The sequence below is a fragment of the Stegostoma tigrinum genome, chromosome 28 (genome assembly GCF_030684315.1).
Source record: "Stegostoma tigrinum isolate sSteTig4 chromosome 28, sSteTig4.hap1, whole genome shotgun sequence".
Taxonomy (NCBI): Eukaryota; Metazoa; Chordata; class Chondrichthyes; order Orectolobiformes; family Stegostomatidae; genus Stegostoma; species Stegostoma tigrinum.
The window spans coordinates 10185783-10202395 of NC_081381.1; the positions used below are offsets into that span (position 1 = coordinate 10185783).

At 42.6% G+C, this 16613-nt stretch overlaps 1 protein-coding gene across 1 annotated transcript in view; it reads right to left on the bottom strand.

Annotated features, from left to right (window-relative positions):
• Positions 1 to 11729: 11729 nt before the first annotated feature.
• LOC125466592 (solute carrier family 2, facilitated glucose transporter member 1-like) overlaps positions 11730 to 16613 on the bottom strand; it is a 30811-nt gene continuing 25927 nt past the window's right edge. The window contains exons 8-10 of the mRNA XM_048561284.2: positions 16349 to 16450; positions 13712 to 13915; positions 11730 to 12447 (exon numbers count right to left, since the gene is read on the bottom strand). Coding sequence (XP_048417241.1) covers positions 12244 to 12447; positions 13712 to 13915; positions 16349 to 16450 — 510 coding nt within the window. The 3' untranslated portion in view covers positions 11730 to 12243. The remainder of the gene's footprint in view (positions 12448 to 13711; positions 13916 to 16348; positions 16451 to 16613) is intronic.

A 16613-nucleotide genomic window follows, 5' to 3' on the forward strand; every position in this document is an offset into this window, starting at 1 on the left:
AATGACCTTGCTTCCACAGCTGCTGCTGGCAACGCATTCCATGCTCTCTCAACTCTCTGTGTAAAGAACCCGCCTCTGACATCCCCTCTATACTTTCCTCCAACCAGCTTAAAACTATGACCCCTCGTGTTAGCCATTTCTGCCCTGGGAAACAGTCTCTGGCTATCAACTCTATCTATGCCTCTCATTATCTTGTATACCTCAATTAGGTCCCCTCTCCTCCTCCTTTACTCCAATGAAAAGAGACCGAGCTCAGTCAACCTCTCTTCATAAGATAAGCCCTCCAGTCCAGGCAGCATCCTGGTAAACCTCCTCTGAACCCTCTCCAAAGCATCCACATCTTTCCTATAATAGGGCGACCAGAACTGGACGCAGTATTCCAAGTGTGGTCTAACCAGAGTTTTATAGAGCTGCAACAAGATCTCACGACTCTTAAACTCAATCCCCCTGTTAATGAAAGCCAAAACACCATATGCTTTCTTAACAACCCTGTCCACTTGGGTGGCCATTTTAAGGGATCTATGTATCTGCACACCAAGATCCCTCTGTTCCTCCACACTGCCAAGAATCCTATCCTTAATCCTGTACTCAGCTTTCAAATTCGACCTTCCAAAGTGCATCACCTCGCATTTATCCAGGTTGAACTCCATCTGCCACCTGTCAGCACATCTCTGCATCCTGTCAATGTCCTGCTGCAGCCTACAACAGCCCTCTATACTGTCAACGACACCTCCGACCTTTGTGTCATCTGCAAACTTGCTCACCCCTCCTTCAATCCCCTTATCCAAGTCATTAATAAAAATTACAAACCGTAGAGGCCCAAGGACAGAGCCCTGCGGAACACCACTCACCACTGACTTCCAGGCAGAATATTTTCCTTCTACCACCACTCACTGCCTTCTGTTGGCCAGCCAATTCTGTATCCAGACAGCTAAGTTCCCCTGTATCCCATTCCTCCTGACCTTCTGAATGAGCCTACCAAAGCTTAAAAGCTGCAACATTGGATGCAGGCAGATTAAACTGCAATAACGAGAGGTGAAGATCTCGAGAGTAAATTATAAAGTCCTTCTCTCCTTGTAGGGATTGAACTAAATTCCATGAGTGGGAGCTGCAATCCATAATGCGTTGTAATTTAGTTTCTAACTGTCCTTCCAGGGAGAATCTTCTTCCCTGGGATTGAAGGATGGATGAAATCAACCTGACATATAAAATGCTAAAAACACATAACATCCTTACGTGTAACACACACAACTCATATAACATCCTTACAGGTAAGACACACAACAAATAACATCCTTACATATAACACAAACAACATATATAACATCCTTACAGGTAACACACACAACATGTGGCAGAAACACTGCACTGAGTCAATCACTAAGCTTCTGAACCAAATGTGACTTCTTCAGAAAGGAATTTTCATAAATTGTTCAGGCAGCTGATCCAACATTTCCTCAAATAAGGAAATCTATGTATTGCTGGACCCTGCCCAAAACTTGACTAAGGACGTAGATATGATGTGCTCAATTTGTAACCAGGAGCTGTGCCAATTGGGTTTTTATTTGGTAAATTTCACTCTCCATTTCTCAGCTGAAAATATAGTTTTTAAAAGAAATAATATTAGGGCATGAAACTCAATGTATCCATATAAATCAGGGCAAGGCCTTGGGAATGCCATTGGGCTAGTAATCCAGAGTTGCAAGCTAATGATCTGGAATATGGTACCAATCCCATCCTGGCAGATGCTGAAATTTGAATTCAGTCATAAAAATCTGGAATAAAAAGTGAGTGTAAAGGTGCCCATTGTGCACTCAGCATGTTATGGAAATCCAGCCGCTGTATTTAAAGGAGGGACATATTTAGATTGAAGGCAGATCAGAGAAGGTTCACTCTGGTAATTGCCAGAATGAGAAAAGATTGGGCAAGTTGGGAAGATACTCATTGGACTTTAGAAGAAAGAGAGGTAGCTCTTTTATAAATATTTTCACACTATGGATGTTTAATGTCCCATATTTATACCCCATCCCTAACTATCCTCGAGAAGGAGCTAGAGCTGCCTTCCTGAACATCTGAACTGCTCATGGAGTGCAGACACCCACTGTGCTGTTAGGAACAGATTTCAGTGACAGACAAGGACTGATGCTATGGGCGGGGGGAGGGGTGGTGGGAATGGCCCAGGCCTGCCTGAGGAATTGCACTAGGCAGAGGGGGACCTTGCTTCACAACTCACAGTCCAAACAAATCATCATCCGTGCTGCAAACCTAACCATCATCCAATTGCAGATGCTCCTGTGGGACTCAACGCATCACTTCCTGCCAATCAGAAAAAGACCTCGTTGTACCAGCCAGCCAATCTTCTATGTTAATGTTACTGCCAATGCCATGGGATCCTCCTTTGTACAATAACCTTTTACATCATACCTCATCAAATGCTTTCTGGATATCCAAGCATGGTCTCCCCTTTACCCACAGCACACGTTACTCCTTCAAAGATCTCTAAACGTTTGGTAAAGCCTGGTTTCCCCTTGATAAAACCGCACTGGTTCTACAGGATTGCCTCGAGTTTTGTAATGGCATCGCTATGACCTCTTTATCGCCAAACACCTTCTGCATGACAGACATTGAGTTAACTGACCAATAGTGGACCACGTAATGGAGGTGGATAAAAGCTCTCGCCTACAGCACAGGTCCTTGCTCTCCCACCAGCTCAGAGTCCAACTGTTCAAGGAAGGCTGTCAAGATGCTGTTAGGTATCCCCACCAACTACAGCACACCCCCCCATCCCTCAAACCTCTCCACACGCCCACTGCACAGGCCCTGTCCCCTCCTCACCCCCACTGCACTGGCCTGATCCCCTCCTCACCCCCACTGCTGCTCAGGTCCTGACCCTCGTCACCCCTACTGCTGCTCCAGTAGGATCCCCTCCTGCAGAAGAGGAGATGCAGTAAGACACATTCACAAGGGCACATGAACACCTAGCCTGATTCTCGATGGATACAGTGAGAGATGTGATTGCCCACGTGTGATTCCTGGAAGAAGAATGTTCTAGGGCAAAGGGTATGATTTGAAGTGTTCAAAATAAAGGTGAGTTCAGTGCCATCAAAGAGCTAACACAAATCCTTTGTTGAAAAATAATAAAGCATCACGTGCTGTGTGTGACTGAGATAACTCTGAGGTGTTTATCCCGAGAGCATCGTTTATGGCTGTATCCTTGTCACACACACACCTTTGTTATAAAGTTGTTAGATTCTCCTGGTTGTAATGAAAGCTGAGTGAGCTGACAGTGTGGGAGCTGGAGTGAACTGTAGCAGATGTGTGAGAAGCAGTATCGCTGGGTACCAGGCATATCACTGTGGCAGCTGGCAGACATTGATTATACATGAGGCAGCTGATGGAGATATTTGGCACAAAATCTTGTGGCGTGACGGTCCTCCATTGTGGCTTCTTCATAATGCTAACTCAGGAGCACAAATCCTCAGTACTATTGCTGGAATGTTGTCAGGGCTCACAACCTTTGCACCATAGAAAGCATCCTATCTGATGCATCACAGCCGCATGCAACTCCTCTGCCCAAGACCATCAGAAATTACCGCGAGTTGTGACCACAGCCCAGCCAATCACAAAACCAGCCTTCCTCCCATTGACTCTGTCTTTCCTTGCCCCCACCTCGGAAAAACAACCAGCATAATCAAAGACTCCTCCCACCCCAGTTATACTCTCATCCTCCCTCTTCCATCAGGCAGAAGATACATAAAAGTTTGAAAACACATACCAACAGATTTAAGAACAGCTTCTTTTTCACTGTTATCAGACTTACAAACTGACCTCTTATTAGAGTTGGCCTCTCTCTGCACCATCTCTGTCACTGTGACACTATAATTTGTGTCCTCTATTACCCTCATGTAATTGTGTAAGGTATGATTTATCTGATTGCACACAAAACAATACTTTTCACTGTATCTCGGTAGATGTGACATTAATGTGATGCAAATTTCAAAGAACTATGTAGCTGAACCTCTAGGTTTCTTTTTTCTACAACACTACCCAGGGCCCTGCCATTAACTGTGTAAGTCATGTCCATGTTTGTTTTACTAAAATGTAATACCTTGCATTTATTCAAACTCCATCTGCCTCGCCTCAGCTCATTGGCCCAGTTGATCGCAATCCCTTTATAACTTTCGATAACCTTCTTCACTGTAGACTATATCACCAATTTTGGTGTCATCTGCAAACTTACTAACCATGGCCCCTAAATTTTCTTCCATCCTCTTGCAACTTTCCTTTCCACCTTTTAACGGATGTGGTCCCAACACTGACCCCTGTGTGCTCTTACCTTAACATTTTGAGAGCTAACTGTCAAGTGACTTCTGAAAGTTCAAATATAACTCCAGTTCATAGGGCTATTTTTCGAGATAACTGGTGATTGAAATAACTCCACACAGGCTGGTACCCCATCATGGGGAGGTGATAGTGTAGTGGTATTATCGCTGGACTGTTAATCCAGAGATCCAGACAATGTTCTGGGGACCTGGGTTTGAATCCTGGCAGATGGTGGAATTTGAATTCAATAAAATATCTAGAGTTATGAGTCTAATGATTGTTGGAAAAACCCAACTGGTTCACTAACGCCCTTTAGGAAAGGAAACTGCCATCCTTACCTGGTCTGGCCTACATCGGACAGCAATGTGGTTGACTCTGAACTGCCCTCTGGGCAATTATGGATGGGCAATAAATGCTGCCTGGTCAGTGATGCCCGCATCCCATGAATGAATAAAACAAATCAACTCACCCTTTATTTACATGTGGCACATCCTTGACACTGATCCGGCTCCCTCAGAGCCAGCTCTTAGAGTGAAAAGAACCTCTGACACTCTTGTTTATATCTGACAGCCAGGGCTCTCTGATTGGAACAGTTTAACAGCCCCAATCAGGGAACTCATGTTCTATGAGGTTCACCTGGCTGACCTCCTTACAATGACTACATCCCCCCTCCCCCTCTGAATCTGAGGACCTGGGCTAATTCTTTTCCAGAGTTAACATTTTGGATTGAGTGACCCTTCTTCAGAACTGCACCAGGTTTGGAAAATTTATTTGTATTAGATTTGCAATGCTAATCCACAAGGATGTTGGTATTTTGTAAATATGGTGCGGGTATTCTGAAGAAGGGCCACTGGACCTGAAACATTAACTCTGCTTTCTCCCCATAGATACTGCTAGACCTGCTGAGCTTCTCCAGTAATTTCTGCTTTTGTTTCTGATTTCCAGCATCCGCAGTTCTTTTGATCTTTTGGTGCACGATAGCCCAACGTGTTCCATTCATATTTCAGTCCCGTAGTAAAGAGTTTCAGGGGAATAAGGGTCTTTCAGTGATTGCTCTCTCACATTAAGGCAAAACAATTGTTACTGCCCTGTACAAGGATTTCACAGATCTTCTTCCAGGGCTATAGGCAATAATATGTAAAATAAATACCAGTGTGGGGCAACTCAGAATCTACAGGAATAAAATTTTACCCATCAGTAGCTTTGCAAATGAGAGGATCTTTAATTGTCATGTTCCCACATGCCACTGACCTAACTTATTTAGGAGCAGAAAAAGCTGGGCCACTGACCCTTGTCCCAGTTATGACTCATATTGGCACTTAAGGACCACTTCTGTCGGGTGACCAATATTTCGTACAAGGTTGGTTGGGGGGTGGTGGAGCGGGGAGAAAGAGGAGTTGAACACAGCTAATCACACTGCTCCAGCCTCTGGCAGGAAATTCTTTTGAGCAGGGATGTTGGGAGGATGACATGTGCGTTCCCACATATCCGCATACACGTTTCTACATCACAAAAGGCCTCTCACTGTATTCTGCACTCCCACCCTCCTTGCTGGGCTCCTAAGTTTAGAATTTGCCTATTGTTCCAACATAATTAGACCATTCGCCCCATTGAGTCTGTACCATCACTTGGTTATGTTTGATATGTTTCTCAACTCCATTCTCCCACCTTCTCCCTGTAACCTTTGATTTCCCCTTATTAATCAAGAATCTCTCTGTCTTAAAGAGACTCAAAGACTTGGAGTCCACAGCCCTCTGAAGCAATGAGTTTCACAGGTTCATCACCCTCTGGCTGAAGAAACTCCTCCTCATCTCAGTTGCCAAGAGCTGTCCCATCACCATGAGGCTATACCCTCAGGTCCTATTCTCCCCAACTTGTGGAAATATCTTCACCACATCCACTCTATACAGGCCTTTCAGTACTCTGTATATTTCATTGAGATTCCGCTTTTATCTTTCTAAACTTTATTGAGCAGATGGGACCTGAACCCAAAGCATGCAGAGGTGACTCCATTATTTGTCTAAAACACAAGTATTTATGGTCTCATGGCATGTTGAGGCTTAAGTCCCTAATCTTACAAATCAAGAAATAAGCTTGTCACTAACTGAATAAGACAACCTCTTGTTTTGTTTGATATCCTCTAGTCCTAACCTGACATCAACTGAGTTTCCACAGATAGACACCTAACTTCAGATTGTATAGCTATGTCATTGCTCTGTGATTACATTCTGTACCTTGTGCACTTTGAAATTAATCTTGAATTTTACAGATGCTGCATGATCTTGCATTATTTGCTGCACTGACCTATCACTAATTATTGGTTTTTGTGTGTAGATTTAATTTGCTCTACATGCTTAAAATTGCAGGGAAAAACATATTTATTGTTAAGAATTAACTGTATATTTAAGAATATTAAAATTCATGTTATAGTCTATTAGCTATACTCCTATGTAAAATTGCTAATATGAGTTCAGTTAACAGGCTGGCTAATTCTTTAAAGAACAATATTTTCACAAGCTCATAGTTACATGTTAAATTAGATTTTATTTTCATCTTGTGGTGATACTTTAAAGCTTATTAGAGGCATGGTGACTCATACTTACATTTTACCTTTAACCTAGTAAAACATCCCTTCACAATGTGGTAGACGCAGGTACAATTATAAAACTTCAAAGACACTTGAATGGGTATGTGAATAGGAAAGGTTGAGAAGGATAAAGGCCAAATGCAGACAAATGGGGCAAGTTTCGTTTGGGGAACACGGTCAGCATGGACGAGTCAGACCCCAAAGGGTCTGTTTCTGCACTGCATAACTCTATGAATCTACATGGAATCAAATCAAGTCAAATTAAATCAAATCTAAACACAACGGCTACAAGAGCAGACAGAAGCTAGGAATACTGCAGCATATAACTCACCTCCTGGCTCCCAAAAGCCCGGTCCATCATCCAAAAGGCACAAGTCCGGACAGTGATGGAATACTCCCCACTTGCCTGGAAAGGTGCACCTCCTACACTCAAGAATCTCGACACCATCAGGACATGTTGGCATCATGTTGCGGTTGTACAGGTGAAGCCTCTTCTGGGGTACTGTTTGCAGTTCTAGTCATCCTGTTATAGGAAGGATATTATTAAACAGAAGTGTTCAGAAAAGATTTACCAGAATGTTGGTGGGAATGGAGGATTTGAGATATAAAATAGACTGGAAATACTAGGACTTTTTTTTTTACTGGAGCATACAAGGTTTTATTTTAGATTCCCCACAGTGTGGAAACAGGCCCATCGGCCCAACAAGTCCATACCGCCCCTTGGAGCATCCCACCCAGACCCACCCCCTATAACTCACACACCTCTGAACACTACGGCCAATGCACCTAGCCGGCACATCTTTGGACTGTGGGAGGAAGCCGGAGCACCTGGAGGGAACCCACGCAGACATGGGGAGAGTGTGAAAACTCCACACAGTCACCCGAGGGTGGAATTGAACCCGGGTTCCTGGTGCTGTGAGGCTGCTGTGCTAACCACTGAGTCACCGTGCCGCCCTGGTTGAGAGGTGACCGTTTTGAGGTTTTTAGCATGATGAGGGGCATAAATAAGATGAATAACAAGGATCTTCCCTTGGGGGGGGATATTCAAAACTAGGGGGGCATATCTCTAAGGTGAGAAGAAAGATTTAAAAGGACATGAGGGCAACTTTTTTACACAGTGTGATTTGTGTGTGGAATGAATGGTGGGTGCAGGTACAGTTACAATGTTTAAAAGACATTTGGATAAGTTCATGAATAGGAAAGGCTGAGGGATGTGGGCCAAGCATAGGCAGGTGGGATTAGTTTAATTTGAGAATGTGATCAGCGTGGACAACATTGTACACTTCTCCCTGTACTTCTGTAGCCTGTACTTGACTACACGTTACAATAAAACCTAAATCTAAAGATAGCATTCAATTTCTTGTCATAATTACCTGCAGATTAATCTTTTATGGTCCATATACTAGGACACCCAGATCCCTCCGAAACCCATCACCATTTAGATACTCTTCTTGTTGAAATGGAGATGTTCACCTCCCACTTGCATCAACATATGATGGAATGAATTTGTTTAAAACTTCCATTCAGCAACAGGGGTTACTGTTTATCCAGGTCATAGGAACCTTCAGCAACAGAAAGAAAGACTGAAACCATGTATATTTAAGAGCCAGATCATTAGCGGCTTCATTCAGACAGAAAACCACACGTCTTGTTGTTCAGATTTTTTTTTATTTTCAACTTGCCACTAAGGTGAGCTTCACAAGAAATCAGTCAAAAATCTGTGCACAACCTCTGTTCAAACAAAGCAAGCATATCATTGGAAATGTGTGACCAGATTCACTGCTTGAGTCCATCTGTTTGTTTTCACTTTCTTACTCTAAACTTCCCAAAAGATGTTTCTGAAGGAAATCCAGTTACAAACGTAAAAGAAAACATATTATTAAAAATAAACAGCAGATTTGAAAATGCTTATTCAACCCTGGGGAATATTTCATCTTTCAGGAAGAATGGTCATCTTCAACGGGATCTCAAAGTGTTGTCATGATTAAGGGTACACAGCAGTTGTTTTCAGTCAGATCTGGTTGAAAATTGGCCAACACAATGCATTCGTAGCTGGAAGTGCAGTAACAGGATCAGTTTTCTTGCTAGTTTACCAGTTGGCTTTGTCTCCATTGAAGTCCCAGAACAGTGCTATTGAACAGGGTGTGCCACTAATGTTCCACCCAATTCCAAGGTTCCACTTTATTTGTATCAAGTTAAAATTAATTTAGTTTTCACACATCTCAAGAACTAAACTGCCACCATGCGAACTAATGGTTTAAGTTAACCACCTGCAGTTCAGCAAATCGGAATGGCAATAGACCAGTGGGGACTTCTGTGAATGTTCAGTTCAACTTCACTGATATCTTAGGCCTCCTGCTCCCAGGCCTCACTGGCCCTGTCGTGTTTGGTCCTCCTTACCAAGGTAAGCCTCAAACATTTACCTGACTGTGTCACAACATCCACTCGGCTCACTCTGCCTGCCAACTCTCCTAATGCTGGGATCACCTATTCCTGATCCACCTTCCTGACTTCAATTACCGATGGCAACATAGTTTCACCAACTCCACTTCTTTGAACTCATAAAGCCCTCCTGGTATATCCCCCTCCTCAGCTAGGCTCCCAAGGAACCAGAAGCCAGGGTGGCGGATCTACTTTCTGTAAATTGATTGACTCAATCATCACTGCCCATGAAACGATGGATAATTTCCAAAGGAATTTGGCTGGTCATCCTTGGGAAATCTCAGGGACACAGTGAGTTTGTGGTGTGGGGGCAGGAGTTCTAACTGCTTTGCTCTGTTGTAAGTATGGGTTTGATGTGCGGAATGGCCTACTTCAGAGCATTATTTTATTAGACAGGAGCATGTGAGCTGCTAACAAAGTCAGCTGTTGTCAAGGTAATGACCTTGGAGGTTCAGAATGAAGGTGAAGCCTGATCTTGAGCAGTAGCAAAGTCTTAAAACTGGGAATGAAGGAAAACAAAACATGTTTGATATTTTTATTCACAGGTTTAATCTCATCTAACCCCCATCAGCCTCCTATTAACTGCTGTACAGGCTATTTTCTTTTTTACTACTTTTATTTCTAATTGAAAATACAAAAAGAATGTTTTGAGCAGACATTACCTATAGAAAATATATTTTATATAATTTTCTTTCAGTTTACGTCGCTTCTTACTTTTCTTTCCCAGATTAAAATAGGTCTAAAACCGCCTAAACTAAAATAAAGCAATTCTTTATTATTGATGAATAGTTTGTTTTAAGATTTCTTGAAGAAAAAAAAAACAAGCCTCCAGCTGCTGGTGAGGGGTTCAAACATAGTGGGAGGTCTGGGTCTGCCAGATTCTGTAAGATGTTAACTTTCCTTACAGGCCTCCTGCCCTAGGTGAGGCAATAATAACAGGGAGAGATGGAAAGCATGATGCTTACTCCCTAACAACCACTCTGCAATCACAGAGTCCACAGCCACATAAGGCACTATCTGAAGTACTGAGCGTAAACAGTTAGGATTATACAATTTACCAAGAAGATTTTACAGGAACATTGAATGGAGGCAAAGGTCACAAACAGCCTGGAAATCTGAATGGGAGGTTTCAGAAAGTAGCAAAGAGATTTCATAGAATCCCTACAGGCTGAAAGTAGACTGTAAGGTCCACATCAACCCTCTGAAGAGAATCCCATCCAGACCCACTCCATCCCTGTAACCCTGCATTTTGTGGTTAATCCACCACACCTGCACATTACAGACAATTTAACATGTCCAAGGCACCTAACCAGCACATCTTTGGACAGTGGGAGGAAACTAGAGCACCCAGAGGAAATCCTCACAGACACGTGCAAACTCCACAAAGATAGCCACCTGAGGCTGGATGTGAAGCCAAGTCCCCAGTGTTGTGAGGGAGCAAATGTTAACCACTGAACCCCCATAGCACCCAGCTCATAAATGATCTGTTTGACATCTATCCTTGGCAAAGTACTGGACATTAAGGAATCTACAATAATACTCCAGCAATGAAAGAGGGTGAGGAAAAGCAAAGATACCAGGAAATCCAGAAAGTCTATTAATTCTGAAAGAAACTATTTTAAAGTCTTAAAATGATTACACAAAGAAAAAAAACAAAAAAAAACGGTAAAAATTAACAATGAAAGGCCATGTATTGGGAACTCATGCGACCAATATTTGAACAGGTGACACAGGTCTGAAGATGTCAGCTGTGGTACCCAACAGGTGATTGCTTCACATTACATTTTATAATCAAAACGTTCTGACTTTCAAGAAGAAATTAATATATTCATATGAAAATGGGGACCTGGACACATACTTTGAGGGGAAAACAAACTCAAATTCATTTTGAAAGCCTCCACAATTTAAACAATTGACCTATCAAAAGTGTTGGAGGTGGGTGGAGGGGTGGAAATATTTGCTGGATTAGGTAGCAACACGAGCAATTGCCCTCACCAACCTCTCCAACATCACAGATGTGGGTAGGCTGAATTCAGTGGATATGTTGCAGCAGTTGCAAGTGTGATGTTTGGCTCATCCTTTAATAAGTGATAATGGCTCACACCAAACTCTTTCCAGCACACACATTATTTACTGTCAGTGATTCTGAAAAGTTACTTATAAATTACAGCACTAAAGTATTTTGTGTTGTGTAGGGAATAGGTGGCCGGTAAGCACAAGCGTGGACACTGCTGCTTAGCCGTGTTAGTGTGAGAATATCTTCACTTGCTGGGTTGTCAGCTGTCCTGCAATAACACAGAAACTGCATTCAAATGAGGGAAACATTCACCCACTAAACTATCACAGGGATTTCTAGGTAATTTAAAATGCTCCCCAATAATGACAAAAACTTTTTTATTAAAAAATATTAAGGGCTGACCTGGTGAACCGAGAGCAGCTTTCTACAATGCAAAGTGTACAAAAAGTAATTCTAATCATTTACAGCTAGCCATGACTAGAGAAACTAGACCACATTCTACATTTATACATTACATGTGACACATAGCTCATTATATTTACATTAACTTTACCTCTATAATTTATTTCCTATAAACACTATGAACATATTCAACATATAAATATTTAATGCTATACATGGAAAGCTTTGAAACACTAATTAATAATCATGTCAGTCAACACATAAGATATTCAAAAAGTTAGTTCTGCTTACTGACCATAACATTTTACACAAATGGAGATGTGTACTGGTAAGCAATCAGAGCTTGGTTCCTACACAATGACAGGAATCTGCTGACAGGCCAGACACTCCACCCTGTTACATATTTTGTCAGTAGTGTGGGCATAAGCTAGTCCCGTTGGCTCCTATTTGGCTGCTCCAACACTGCTCCCACTTAAACCTGAGAGTCTGCTCCCAGGCTGTTGAGTTCCTCTGGGCCATGCTTCTCTGGTGAGTTAGCCCCCACACCCCGGCGGAAACCAGAGGCAATCTCATCAAATGTCCTTCCCTTGGTCTCGGGGACTTTGAAATAGGTGAATATGAAAAACAGAACCAACAGCACAGTGAAGATGATGAAAACGTAAGGTCCGCAGAGTAACTGTTTGAAAGGAAAAAGAAACAATTTTGAATAAAAGTGTTCGACACTTTTTGATACAATAATCACCAGTTAATGTTTATCAGGAAGAACCTCCATATCAGACAAATAATGCCAACAGTTTTCTATCTCCATGGTAACAACTGGGCTAAGCAAGATGGCTATTTTGTGTTGTTCGGAATTTACTTAATTTGAAAACTCAGCTGATTTCAGACAAGATCACATGACCCCTGCAGTTTTAATTAAAGTCTTCACTTTCAGTCTCCTGCTAATAGTGCATACAGTCAGCTGGAAATGCCCGAGCTTGGTAACAGCCCCTCACATTAAGAGCAGTTACCATGTGGAGACTTTGGGCAGCTGGTATTATTCAACTGACAGGTAAATGGTGTCAGTATGCCAATACTCATCACCAGTGATGGCAATGCCAGGCTGGTGTTACCACTGGGTTCCTTTGTTACATTGAAGCCCTTTCTGCGAGATACACTTCCTCAGAGTTCCCCTGGGGACAGTGTAAAGCCTCACAGAATGAGCCCAAACTGCACAAATGACCTCTCAGGTCAACAGGACTGAAGCCCCAAGCATTGCAAGTTGCGGTGAAACAACAGTGGTCAGCTGTGCAGCGTCACAGCACCACATACCCAGGTTTGATTCCAGCATCGGGAGACTTTGTGGAATTTACACATACTCCCGTGTCTGCATGGGTTTCCTCCGGTTCCCTCCCATGGTCCAAAGATGTGCAGGCTAGGTGGATTAGCCCTGGGGAACACAGGGATAGTGTAAGGGTGTGGGTCTGGATGGGGATGTTCTTCAGTTGGGTGGTGTGGACTCAAATGAGCCGAATGGTCTGCTTCCGCACTGCTGGGATTCTATGAAAATATCATGTGTAATCAATATGTTTGTGTTGTGTTTGTCTTCACATCACCACCTCAAACTAGCACCAATATTCCTGAAGCCATGATCAGATTTAGGTGGCTATTTGAGTGCCTTCTCCAGACAAGTCCAGAGTTTTGAGCATGTGTAACTGATGGAACACTTCACCCCCCCCCCCCGAAGAGTTACATCATCCGCACTTCCCTTGCCAGCACAGCCTTCACTCTAGGTTCCCTGCTGATGCTATAACGGCAATGCACCAAAACCGAGGAGAGTTTGGTGTTATTTTAACTCGTGTTTGATTAGCTCAGGCAACAATCCTGTTTTTTTTTTTAACTACAGCATTCCTTCCCCTCCCTGTCATTTGCAGTTAAATAAACAAACACAGTGCACCCACCTCGACATACTGGAAACACATGCCAACAATGAAATTTGCTGTCCAGTTACACAAACCAGAGACAGCAATAGCAGCTGGTCTCGGTCCTTGACTGAACAACTCAGCGACAATAAACCACGGTATTGGGCCAGGTCCAACCTCAAAGAAGGCCACAAAACCAAAAGTAGCGATAATGCTGATATAGCTCATCCAAGTCAGCTGGTCCTGCACAACAACAAAATATTGCACTTTAATATTTTATGTTCACAACAATCAAACTCTTCAAATACAAGCTGGTACAAAGTTCTCCCAGGCGATTATTTTTTCAAATCAGGATTGATGTCTTTGTTGTGTTTCTGTGATCGCCTTCTATTGTGAGCCTTGCCAAGTGAAACCACAGAGCTGCAGCTCTGTGCAGTAGTACTGCAGTTCCTGGGAACAAGGCGCTCATCAATAATCACCCCTCTACGCACTCTCACTGACAAACCTGGTAATGTACCAACGGACAAGTTTCACATACAGCTGATACCAAAAGTGGAGGGATGTATTACAAGGAGAATAGACTGGGCCTGTACTCATCGGAGACAATACAAAATTCTTAGGAGGAGTTAATAAAGTCAATGTAGAGAGACAGTAGGAACTGCCGATGCTGGAGAATCTGAAATAACAAGGTGCAGAACTGGATGAACACGGCAGGCCCAGCAGCATCAGAGGAGCAGGAAAGCTGAAGTTTAGGAACATGAGAACAGGAGGAGACCATTCTGCCCCTCAAACCTGCTATTCCATTCCGCTTGACCTGCTGTGTTCATCCAGCTCTACATCTCAATGTAGAGAGGTTGTTTTCCCTTGTGGCAGAGTCCTAGACCAGAGGGTATCATCTCAGAATTAGAAGTTGCCCATTGAAGGCAGAGATGAGGAAGAATTTCTTCCTTCAGAATGCAGTGAATTTATGAAATTCAATTCTGCAGAGAGCTTTAGAGGTTGGGTCATTAAGTATATTCAAGGCTGAGATTGACAGATTTTTTACTCAGAAAAGGGAATCAAGGGTTATTGGGAAAAGGCAGGGGAGTGAAGTTGAGGAATTTCAGATCAACTGAGATCTCATTGATTGGCAGAGCTCAGTGACCAGCTGAATGGCCTCCTGCTCCCATATCTTATGTACAAAATAACAATGAAAGCACAACTCTTGGCACATTCAGTTACCATGCTGGTCACATCAACAATCCTGCTGGATTCAAAGTTTCTTCTCAAAAACCAGAATAACCTCAGAGCTTCTTCACATTTTCAATTCTCTGCAGCAGTTTGATTGGATCTCTGCCAGTGGAACCTTTACTCAACATCTGGATCCCCATCATTGTTAGACAGACAAGTTTCTACTTTTAGGAACATGGGAACAGAAGGAGGCCATTCTGCCCCTCAAACCCACTTTTCCATTCAATAAGACCATGATTGATTAGGTTATGGTAAGATTTGTAAAATCTGTATGTCTATTCCAATTATCACCCTGGCTCCTTTTGAGCCCGTCACCCAACATTAACCTATTTTGTGAAATTTTCAATTGATCCACAATCTCAAAATTTCGTGGAAGGGGAGGACTTGCAGATTTCCATTCCCACTGATGTGAAGAAATTCTTTAGATCTCACTCTAAGGACCATGTTCTAATTTTTAACGTAATGTCTGTTCATCACCAGAACAAACAAACAGTTTCTCTCCATCTACACTATCAAATCCTTAATGATCTGAAATGTTTCAGTTTCATTCCATTGATAGTAGATGGCAATACAAGCCTAGTACATGAGTCTTTATCATCAAGTTCTTTTAGCCCTGAGATCATTCTTGTAAATACCTTCCTGAATGGCCAAAGGTCTAAACACAACTGCTCTGAGCCACAACTATTGCAAACTGGAACTAAAAAAAACTGGAGAATGAAGAAATGTAGCAGCCAAGCAGTCTCAAAATGATTGCGAACATTTTACACCTCATGGTTTATCTCACAGAATACCAACTTTCTTCATATCATATCAGTACAGGAAGCTACTGTGCACTTCCTGTGTGTGCCAGCATTTTAAGAAGCTATTCAATCATTACATTCACCCCCCCCCCCACCCCCGCAACCCCATCCACTCTGCAGTTCCTTCGTTGTGGATTTACCTCATTGGTCTTTTCAGGAATATATCCAGTTCCTTATTGTATTAAATCTCGGCAGTATTTCCATTTTACAGAAAGCACTCAGAACACTGAGGAGTTGTGTCCTGTAATCAGTCATTTGGGGGTTTGCTAATAAGGAAACAAAGACTTTTACAGAGCTTTATTCCTCAAATTTCAAGGTCACTGAACAGTTAGTGAAATAAATTGGATAAAATCCATGATTGGATAAGTGTGTCACATTCTGTGCAAGGAGGGGATTTGATGGGTTTTATGAGCTTTGTTTTGTTCCATATATTCTTATCTCCTTTCCTTGAAGATTATTTGGATCATTATCCTACAATTGAGCAAATTAGTCAAAAAAAATCTTGTTTGATGTGACAGCTAACTTACAGCGATCACTTTTTTTAAAAAATACATCTGTCAACCCTGTACATTTGTTGAATTAATTTCTGTTAATTGCCTCGTTAGCCAATACAGAGAAACAATACACACACACACACGTCTCTTACCAGAAGGACGAGTGCAATGGTCATCAGGATTGCACAGATGGCCATACCTGCCAGGCCAATCAGGTGCAGTGTGCGTCGTCCAGCACGCTCCACCACAAACAGCTAGAGGGAAATAAAGACATCACAATGAAAACAGTGACCTAGAGAAACACTGGGTTTTGCCTTCATTGAAAAGAGAATGCGAGTACAGGAGCAGGCATGTCTTGCTGCAATTATACAGGGCCTTGGTGAGACCACATTCAGTTACTGGGTACAGTTCTGGCCT